The sequence below is a fragment of the Eurypyga helias genome, unplaced genomic scaffold (assembly GCF_000690775.1).
Source record: "Eurypyga helias isolate BGI_N326 unplaced genomic scaffold, ASM69077v1 scaffold36198, whole genome shotgun sequence".
NCBI classification, from domain to species: Eukaryota; Metazoa; Chordata; class Aves; order Eurypygiformes; family Eurypygidae; genus Eurypyga; species Eurypyga helias.
The window spans coordinates 7,029-17,443 of record NW_010268223.1 but is presented as its reverse complement, the minus strand read 5'-3'; the positions used below and the strand labels follow the sequence as shown (position 1 = coordinate 17,443).

The following is a 10,415-nucleotide window of genomic DNA, read 5'->3' as shown; positions in this document are numbered from 1 at the left end:
TGGGGGGCATGTCGCGCCGAGCGGCACCGTGACGACTCGGGCCGTGCCGGACGTCTCCTCGTTCCTCCCCTTTCCTTCTCCGCTGCAGTAGGACGGGCGAGGATGAAGTTACTTCTTGTTACAGACGGGTAGCGAGGGGTTGTTTCTTCCCCCAACCCCATTACAACAGCGAGGCGTTAGTTCCCAGACGCTGAGGTGCTGAGGGCCTTCCCCTGAGGCACTTGTCCACCCCCCTGCGCACGTAGGTGTGAGAAACGAGGGGTGGTTCCACCCACATGTGCTCCTGGACGGGCAACGAGGCGTAAATCCCACCAACTGTGCTCGGGACGGTGCAGAGGGGAGTAATCCTCTGCCCCCGCTCCCCCCTCCCGCTCAGGACCTTGTAGTGAGAGGTAATTCCTGCCCCCACATGTGCTCAGGATCATGCAGTGAGGGGTAATCCCCCTCCCACATGTGCGCAAGACCATGCAGTGAGGGGTAATTCCCCTCGGCATGTGCTCAGGACCTTGCAGTGAGGGGTAATTGCCCCCCACGTGTGCTCAGGACCATGCAGTGAGGGGTAATTGACCCCCATGTGTGCTCAGGACCATGCAGTGAGGGGTAATTGACCCCCATGTGTGCTCAGGACCATGCAGTGAGGGGTAATTGACCCCCATGTGTGCTCAGGACCATGCAGTGAGGGGTAATTGACCCCCATGTGTGCTCAGGACCATGCAGTGAGGGGTAATTGCCCCCCACGTGTGCTCAGGACCATGCAGTGAGGGGTACTTAACTCCCACACACATCTATGCTTAGGGCCAATCATTAAGGGGAAGTTCCACCCATAATTGCTAAAGATGATGCAGTGAGGGGAACTTGGAAGAACCATGTGGTGATGGGCAAACCTGCTGAGGTCTATAATCTTTATTCCTCAAAGCTGAAGGGAAGAACAACTCTTCTGTTAGGGGACCTTTCTCATACAACCCGTAGTGGTCTGTACCTGCTGTCAAGACCACAAAACCAAGCAACATGATTTAGACCTTTTCTGTGTTTGTGTCTCACTTGCAGCGGGGAGGTCCATTCTGTGGGACAGGGCTTTTCTCCTGTTCCCACATTTGAGGAATGTGGCCCTAGGAGTAGTGCTCCTCTTCTGATTCGTGACCCCTGAGAGAATCGGCTGCCTCTCTCAGTAACAGCCCCTGCAGGTGTAATTTAGTTTACCTGCTTTGCCCTCTCTGCACTTGAGGAGAGACACCAGACTATAGTTAATCCTCTGTAATACTTATCTGAGCTATCTGACACAAGATGGATTTTGGTTACATTTTCTGCTAATAGCTGGATGCTGGTGGCTGTGCAGTTAGAGATGTGCAAGCAGGTATTTACACTCTCAAATTTAGGCCTGTTGCCCATCGCTCGGCCTTGCTTTCCTCTTAATATTTTTCTCTTGTTTCCCCTCTGCTCTCCCCCCTCTTACCTTGGTCTGAGCAGATGGCACACCCCTATGTTGACTGCTAGTGCCAATTAGGTGGTCAGTATGGAGCAGGGCCTCTTTTTAACTGCTCCGGCTGTGTTCTGGAATGGTACTTGTACTGGAATGCAGCGGATTTCTTCATCCTCAAAGGGAAGAAATACACAGAAGTGGACAGGGGTGAGGTATGGCTGGGTACGTGTAGCTAATAGACTTTTTGTGCCTTATCCAAATGTCGTCCTGGCATTTTTTTTTCTTAAGAGAACTGTTTGTGTGAGAGTAGCTGTTGCATTACCTTGTTAGCCCGTCATATATGAGAGGTGTATGTTTGACCAGCTAAACCCATGGGTTTTAGGGGTAAATGCTGCCCTTGGTTGAGCCTCAGGTGCTTGGGATAAGATTAATTTCAGCTGCCTTGGAAATTAGGTGTTTAGGCCAAGCTAGAGTTCAGGGGCTCTCCTAAGGTGATTTATCCTCTTCTGTTATAAGGAAGATGATTTTCCTGTCTTTAGTGATGTGAAGGAGTGTAATTTATTAGGTGGCTGGAATTGGAGAGTTTTGTCTATTATGAAATGAGAGGGAGCACTGAAAAGGGGAAGTCTGTAACCTAGCCTGCGAGCTTGCTGTGTTACCTGAGAGGTTTAAGGTAGGTGAGCAGCAATACTCTTTTCTGTGGAGTCCCGGGTGGAGAGCAACCTTGTAATTTGGAAGTTGGTAGTAAAACTGTTTTTTTCTAGGCTCTGTCGTATGGTGTTAAAAGATCACAGTTTGACAGCTCAACAGTCCTTCCACCACCGTGCGCCGAAGAACCCGTTTCTTCCATCTGCAGTGTGGCATAACGCAGGTGAGTGAGTGCATTGTGAGTTTATGTTTTGTGGCAGTAAGGAAAGCCTGCTGTTTCTGAAACCTGAGCATGGTAATGTTTCCTCGGTGGCTTTCAGTGGAGTGCAAGTGCATTTGGAGCCTGGGGAGATGCGGGGGGCTCGCTGCGTGCTTGATTATACATGGGGTTTTTGTGCCATTCAGCTGCTGAGACTTACGGGGGGGTTGTTGGTGCAAAATATTATTTAGACTTTTCTGCATTTCTTAACTTCTTGGTGTAAATGTATCCCATGTGACAGACTTCACAGTCCATTCTGTCCTGCTTCAGCTCCTGAGCTCTGCCGGGTGAAACTGCTGGCCGTCCAGACAAAACGTAGCAGTGAAGAAAGCCAAGTCTGTCATTCTTAGTGCTGCGCTATTTTCTTTTTTAATTTCCCTCCTTGAACACGCAGCCGTGTACGGTGTGTTAACAGCCCGCTCCGCTGATGGTATCTGCAACCTGATGTTTCTCTGAAACAGCAAAAGTTTAGGGTTGAGTGTGTTGGATGAACCCTTGTTTTGGTTCTGAGCAGTGCTCAAAAAAGGAAAAAAAAAACCTCTCTGTGACACGTGCACGCAGAAAAATATTCTGCTTTTGCATCTGCCTGAGGGATTTAGCAATGGCTCTTCGGTGCTGCGGCAGCAGGAGGCTAAGACAAAAAATTCCGCTGGAGCTGTTGCATGGAATTAGTGACAAATGGAAATCTTATTTCCACGAGCCTGCTCAGCGTGGTGGTTTCCTACCAGCCGCTGTAAAGAAAGTTAACTCTTTCCTGACTAAACCCAGCACACTCAGGCAGAAGTTTCTCTTTGGTTTTGATTTTGGAGAAGTCCAATCTTAGCTGGTCCAGCACCATTTTTTCTATTTCAGTTCTAATCATCAGGCAGCCTCTGACCAGTAGACTCAGTGTTTCTGCCGGCCCTGCTGAAGCCAGTCTCTGTTTGGGATCTTCCTCTTACCTGGAGCAGATGGCAGAACAGAGTAAGCAGCTATTGAGAGAAACCATATAGATATTAGATCAAATACAGCTGGTTACCAGCTCCTGGCTAATAAATTCCAAAGGGGTTACTCACAGCTGTGCAAAGAGCTCTCCAGGCTGATTAATGATTGAAAAACCTGGTCTTAGGAAGCACATCTTCAGCTGCAGAAGCCACTTTTTGGACACCTGTGGACACCTGAGAGCTGGTAGAGCCATTCGTGTGTTGGGGTGTTGATGAACAATGTACGGTGGCTGTTAGTCCCGGCTGAGAACACTCTGCCCATTTTTGAAAGCGATTTAAGCCATCCAAATCCCCCGTTGGCTACTTGTAAGCTACGCTGGACGTGATTTTGGATGCTGGCTGGGCGTGGAAGGTGACTAGTTCTTCCATCCCCATGGATAAATGAGTTGTTCTTCCATACCTGTGACTAGTTGCTTCTTTTATCAGGATTATTCTTTTCATGTTAAAAGTAAGTACTTTGTCCTAAGTCTTTTTTTCTTAATGAAACAGAAAATGTAGTGCCTGTGTACTTTGCCATTGTGTATGTTCAAGTCAACTGTCAAGTTACCATGACAGACACATGGGGTTACAGTCTGGCAATTTATAGTGTCATTTAATACTAGGGAGTCATGAGCAAAATGGCAGTTTATGAAAATGAAGGCGTCAGCTCTTTTTGCTGCTTTAAAACTCCCCTACTGCCTATTTTTTGAAGTTATGTGAGCCTGTTTCTCAAGTATAATATATCATTTATAGATATTAGGTACTAGAGCTCCTTGTTTCTAAAATTCAGTTCTTCTGGAACGTTTGGATATCATTGTGTTATTTGATGTGCAGGGAGAGTTAGAAAGAAGGAGAACTAGAAGATGGGAAACTCCCCGAGTGATGTTCAGCTTCAGAGGGGCATCAGGCATGGGCATGTCTACAGGAAAACACACTGTTAACCCTACACCATTACATGTACAGTACTGCATATTGGTCTAGATAAGGGGTTTTTATACTCTTTTGGTGAAAGACAGACCTATGCTGCAAAAGGAACTACAGTAAAAATTGATCTTTTAAGCATCTTTAGCAGTGAATTCTAAATAATTTCATTTTGAATTACTTGGCCAGTTTCATTTCTAGAGGCTAAGTGACAGTTTACAGTCATTTTTCACTCTGGAAAATGTGACGAGCAGCGTGTGGTTCACTGTAAATGTTGTTATACTTGTTTTTCTTTTTTGTATGGTGCTGAAAAATGGAATAAACCTCAAACCCCATAAATCACGTGTGTCTTCAAGTGAGGGTTAGTAAAACTGATTATGCTTTGAGCAGGAAGTGATAATGCTGGAAGAGCGACTTCACAGCGTTTGAGGATCGTAAACCAATAAAAACCTAAACACAGCAGGGAAATCTCTTGGCCTTGAGTAGAAAGTGGGGATGATGCTGGCCTTGTGCAGCTCGATTCCGTTGCAGTAGGATGCTTTTTAGTAAATAAAAAGTTAGCAAAAGAAGCAAAACCAAGGTTCTGTTTATCGTCTTGTTTCCTGTGAGATAACATGCCTGTGTTTATCAGTCTGCACACCAGTCCGGAGGCCTTTGTGGAGCCCGTTGCGTTGTGTTTTTAAAGCGTGGTTGCTGCCCAGGCTGCTCTTCGCTGTGGCGTGGTCATCACCCTGCTCTTGGCTTGCTGAATAATTAGGATCCTCAACTTTTGTTTAAGCTGCTGAGGTTTGATTACGTTCTTGTTTCTTTTGGTTTTGATTTCCAGTAAGAGGCCTGTTTATTCAAACTCAGGACACACCAAATCCAAATAGTTTGAAGTTTATTCCAGGGAAGGAAGTGCTGGAGTCGAGGACTATGGAGTTTTCCACACCAGCTGCAGCATTTTGCTCACCTTTAGCAAGGTATTATTAAACACATCGTAATTTGTTTGGGGGGGATGGGTGCGGGCTGTGTGTCTACAACTGCTGTCCTGGAGCACAGCTTCCGGTCATTCTGCCCCTCCTCGTACTCGGGAGCAGCTTGGTTGGATTGACGCTTTTAACGCCACTTGACTTGTGCGTAAAATCGAAGCTGGGAAGATGGTTGTTACTGAAGTGGTCTGTGTGTCTGTGCTCCCCACGGCCGTATCGTAGCAGGATGCATCGAGGTCTAGTGTGTGCAGCTGGGTCGAGTAGTATTACAAACTGGTTTTCTTCAACACTGCAGCATCACTGGCGAGACCTCTGGTCCCGACATCACAAAATAGTCCCGTTGGAACACTCTTAATTCACACAGTTACTTGGAAATCATGCAGCTCTGCACAAGTGGGAAATACCACAAGGAAGTAAATGGCCTCCCAATCTGCACATCAAGTGCTTGCTCGCTCTGGCAGGTGCTGGCACTACCCTGAACCTCAGAGCCAGGGGATTTTTCCTTCCCGAAAGCTTTCTAAGGTTTCAAAGGAAGGCCCGTTGTGGCCCACTCCTTCAGGCTGGGTGGGAACTGCAGCTTTCAGTACCAAACCTGGAGCAAGAATCACTGATCAGATAATGGAGTTGTATTGTCCTGGTGTAGAAGGGGTGTAGCACCACCGTGGGTCTCTGGGAATATTTGGAAGCATCCATTTTTGCATGTTGGTGATTGTTTCCATATTGCCCTCTGAAAAGAGACTTTGTTACGTGGGCGAAAGGGCTTCAGTTTGAGGGTGAGCTCCACCAGCCCTGCAGTGGGTTACCTCTGGAGACCCCAGTTTGCCATCTTTGTGTGTCTTGGAGGAATTCTGTGCAGAAGTAGCAGCTGTTTCATGTGACAGTCTCCCCAGGAACTGTAGGCTTATCAAACATGCAGCTGTGACGTTTCCAAAGGTCCCTTGCAGAGTTGTTTGAGAGCAAACAGGATCTTTACAAGCCAAGCTCTGTGACTTAAAGTAATTAATACAATGTGGAAGACTTTTGAGGACATCGGAACGTGTTAGCGGGATGCCGAAGCTGTAGGATCTCATTATGCCCAAGCACATCGGGATGCAGAATGTGATTGCCTGGTGGAGAGCAGGTTTTTATTGCTATATATCTGCAAATAGATGCTTTCATCAAAGCAGATGTGTGTGCTAGAACGTGTACTGTGGCAAAACAGGTTGGTTATGCGAGTTGTGCAGGTTGATGGGAAAGATTGCCTTCTATGTATCATGAAACCCCTTATGGTTTTTGTAAATGGAATACTCATTTATTTCAGAAGGAAATACTCATTTTCCAAAGAAGTAATAAAAGCTTTCTGTAAGGGAGGGAGGAGAATTATTTAATTGATCTGGGACGGTTTGCTGCACTTGCATAATCTCATTGTTTAAGTAACTTTAAAATCAAGTTGGTTTGGTGATGTAAAAGCCCAGTACACATGTAAGTGTGTCACGTGGGGAAGTTCTTTCAGGTGGCTATTGTGAAATCTCTCATTTCTCATCTCACAAACCTCTGTGATAAGATTTCCAGTTCCTTCATTCATTTAATCTGTGACATTTTCACATCTTTCAGGAGAAAGGTTTTTTCCTTAATTGCAAAAACAATCTTCCAGCCTTATGCTGTATTTAACTGTGGGCACTTCCTATTTTTAATGAATTCCCCCCTCCCCCCCCCCCTTCAGGTGCAGCATCATTAAGAATTTGTTGGGGTTTATTTACCGTTTGTGGAAATTTGTCTTTATATTCTCATTCTGCTTTTTATACTTAAAATATTGTCAAAAATAGCTCTTTCATACTGTCTGAGTTCCTGTGTTGCTTTGGAGGCGTGCTGATTTCCCACCTGGATGTTGGGTGCTCTATGGGGCCATCTCAAGCAATTTAGTGTGAATCTTAAGCCTTTAATAAATCTTCAGATTTTTCATGTGTTAAGGCCTCGTGCACTGCTTAGCACGAATTCTTTTATTTCATGGCAGCACAATTGAAGGAGTTTTTATTGAGCTCAATAACTTGCTTTAATCAAAGGAACATTCCTTGTGTTTGCACTAGTCTCATGCGAAACCAACTGGTTTTGATGCTGAACAAAGACATTTTTATAGAAAGAATATAGTTTCATCTCCAAGGAAGAACTGGAGAAAGAGTAACTCTTTCACACACTTGTGGAAAAGTCCTGTAAGGTGTGTTCAGTTTTACTACGGACACTGCTTCGCAGCAGGATCTTACTGAGCTGTAGGTGAAGTAACTGCGAGTTTCTCTTCATGGCTCTGTTCTTAGTGCCTATTTCTGTCTAGAGATGTGTTCTAGAACTTCTTTTCTGTGACAGATTGAATAAATCCTTCGTTTTCCTGAAATGTGTGTGCATTTTTGGTTTGTTTTTGTTTTCCTAACAGGCAATTATTCAAAATTGAGGGAGTTAAAAGTATTTTCTTTGGACCAGACTTCATCACAATCACCAAGGTAAGCAGACCAGAGATTCACATGTACGGGTGCGCTGAGATTCAGCTATCTGTAGAGGAGGTCAGGTCAGACTCTTGGACATGCATCCTGAAAGTACCAGCGGTGATGTTCACAAGCAGTAGAAAGGAAGGGAATTGCCTTTAACATAAAATCAAAACCAGCCCCACAGTGTGTGGGTAAGCACCGGAATAGGTTGCCCAGGGAAGCTGTAGATTCTTTGATCATGGAAGTGGTCAGTGTTGGGCTGGACGTGGCCCTGTGCAACATGGTCAGCTTGGAAGCTGGCCCTGCGTTGACGTCCAGTGAATGCTTCCCAGGGATGGCTGTGTGACCGGGGTGGCGTGGGTTGCGGGCATTGCTGTGTTTACCCAAGGTGTGGAGCTCATGTCAGCGGAGATAAGGGGTTGCCTAGTAACCCTGCAGTTCTGCTCATACGGTGTGAAGAGCACAGGGCAATTCTGTGAATGATCATTTGGCTCAAAATTAAATGGAACCAAGCAAACTTGAGTCACTGAAAGAGTTTGGTGAAAGTATGTGTCAAATAATGTATTTAGGAGATTATTTTTCTTAGCTAGTATTTTAATAGCACTTGGCTTGCAAACAAGAAAGCCTTTCCGTTGACTATAGAAATTGAGTCTCACTGAACTTTTTTGGCAAAGCTGGACTTGACAAAAGTATGAAGTCAAATCCATGCCTCACACGTGGGAGCCCATTACGGTATTTGTAACCTAAGAGTCCTCTCTGCATAACTTACTATTCCTCTGGTTTTATTCATTATGGTTTTTCTTCCCATCCTTACAGGAGAGTGAAGACTTGGATTGGAACTTACTGAAACCAGATATTTATGCAACGATAATGGATTTCTTTGCCTCGGGCTTACCTGTAGTTACTGATGAGGCACCTAGGACAGACACAGGTAAGTCGAACTCCTCAGGAAGAAGCCAGCATCTCCTTTGGGTTTCGTGTTTGTGACATTCAGAAGATCCTCCACTTCTCCCTCAGAAAAGCATGCTGGGGAATTTACAGCGAAAAAGACTAAAATTAACCGGAGCATTTGCAGAACAAATGTGTTCTGTGGAAGCAATGTCTGAGGGAGTTGCTCACCCACGAATACCCTGCCAGGTTCTCGTCTGCTGCAGTGTGAGGAGCACGCTTTCACAGGACCTGTGCTGAACTGTGTGCTTTGGCAGCATGGACCATGCTCTGTGACGCTTTGTCTGTGCAGGAGATTTTGGCAGGTGCTCAGACTGCGTTTAGGAAGCTGTTGGGGGCTGCAGAGTATGGGCACCCACAAAGGTGTCTTATTTCCCACCTTGAATGAAAAGAGAGTCCCAGCTGTAATGTCTGTGTCTTAATGTAGGTTTATGGTCTTGAATGAACAAGAAATAGTAAAAACTCTTTTCCAAACTGTAATAAGTAATTAGGACTAACAGTTTAACTCAAGGGCGCTATTTTGCCTTTTGTTTTCTCATTTGCAGTTACCAACGTAAATATTTTTTATGGTGTTTTAAGGAAGATTGACTGCTGAATTCCTCTCTGCTCTGTTATGTCCGGATTTAATTTCAGTATTAACCCAGACTTTGTTTCATTTGAAAAAGTTGTCTTTAAAAATGCTTCTGCGAGACTAACACTGAACTTAAAATTGTATCCAGAGCTGCTAAACCCAGACAAGTTTGTAATCCTCCTCCTGCTGAGGTTTTTAGGTTGCTAAAACTTTCTCTTTGAGGACCCTGCCGTACCCCAAGCACCCTTACTGAATGTTCATTGTCGCTCCTTGTGAAAGGTGGCACGCACATTGTCTGGTGCAGCCGTTGCCTGCCGAGAGGCACTCAGAACCAACACAAGGTTCTGCCTTGTGGTTTCACTCATCTCGGCAATGTTTTTATGATAGTTCAGTCTGCCATTATGGATATACAGTGTTAGCAATCACACTGGAATTCTGTCTTAAGTTCTGACTTCCACGTTTCTCTTTTCCCAAGCTGCATCAGAAGATGATGATGAAGTTGTACTGATGATTAAAGAACTGCTAGATACAAGAATAAGGTAAACCAGGATTATTACTGCTAGATGGAGTGAGCAAAGGGGGGGGGGGTGGTTGGATTTATTCAGGGTACAATGCATTTTTGTTTGGGTGCGTGTGATTTCATGGTTCAGTACCTAATGTGGGGCTTTAAAGTGCAGAACTGGCTGGAGTTGAGAATGCTGTTTCCTCCAATAGAAAACTTTCTGTCTACTTTTCCTGTTTAAACAAGCTATGTGCGCAATGCTTGCTGCTGAGTGATTTTAGAACAAGGTATAGTCTTACCCTGCCTAGTGGATTTAAACAGGTCCTGGTTAGTTTTAAATGGTGAAAACAACACAACATTTGCTTTTACAGTAACTTCTTTTCCCCTCCCTCTGTTGTATTCCTCTCTGTCTTAATTATACTGGTCCTTCCAAGTACTCCAAAGCAGTTTATCCTATGAAGGAAAATGTGCTGTTGGGTTTCCCTCACTATCTGGCCCTCACTGGGTTTTGTCCTTGCGTGCTGGGATTCTGTGATTTGGTTGCAATTTTGTTGGTGTTTTAACACAGCTTGAATTTAGAAACTGGTGGTAACTAATGGAGTCTCAAGAGTGGCCATGGATCGTGTTGTTTACCTGAAGTGTATTTTTATGCTCATTAATTACCTTCCAAAGTGAACTGTAAGGGATAAGCAACTTGACATTTTAGATGCAGAGGAAAATGTCTGCTGAGGAAAATGTCCTTAGGAGCGACTGC

The 10,415-nt window shown here is 45.0% G+C and overlaps 1 protein-coding gene across 1 annotated transcript in view; it reads left to right on the top strand.

Annotated features, from left to right (window-relative positions):
- The first annotated feature begins 2,189 nt into the window (after window positions 1-2,189).
- The window catches only part of NFU1 (NFU1 iron-sulfur cluster scaffold), an 11,347-nt gene continuing 3,121 nt past the window's right edge, over window positions 2,190-10,415 (top strand). The window contains exons 1-5 of the mRNA XM_010157698.1: window positions 2,190-2,291; window positions 5,037-5,172; window positions 7,589-7,655; window positions 8,457-8,571; window positions 9,635-9,698. Coding sequence (XP_010156000.1) covers window positions 2,195-2,291; window positions 5,037-5,172; window positions 7,589-7,655; window positions 8,457-8,571; window positions 9,635-9,698 — 479 coding nt within the window. The 5' untranslated portion in view covers window positions 2,190-2,194. The remainder of the gene's footprint in view (window positions 2,292-5,036; window positions 5,173-7,588; window positions 7,656-8,456; window positions 8,572-9,634; window positions 9,699-10,415) is intronic.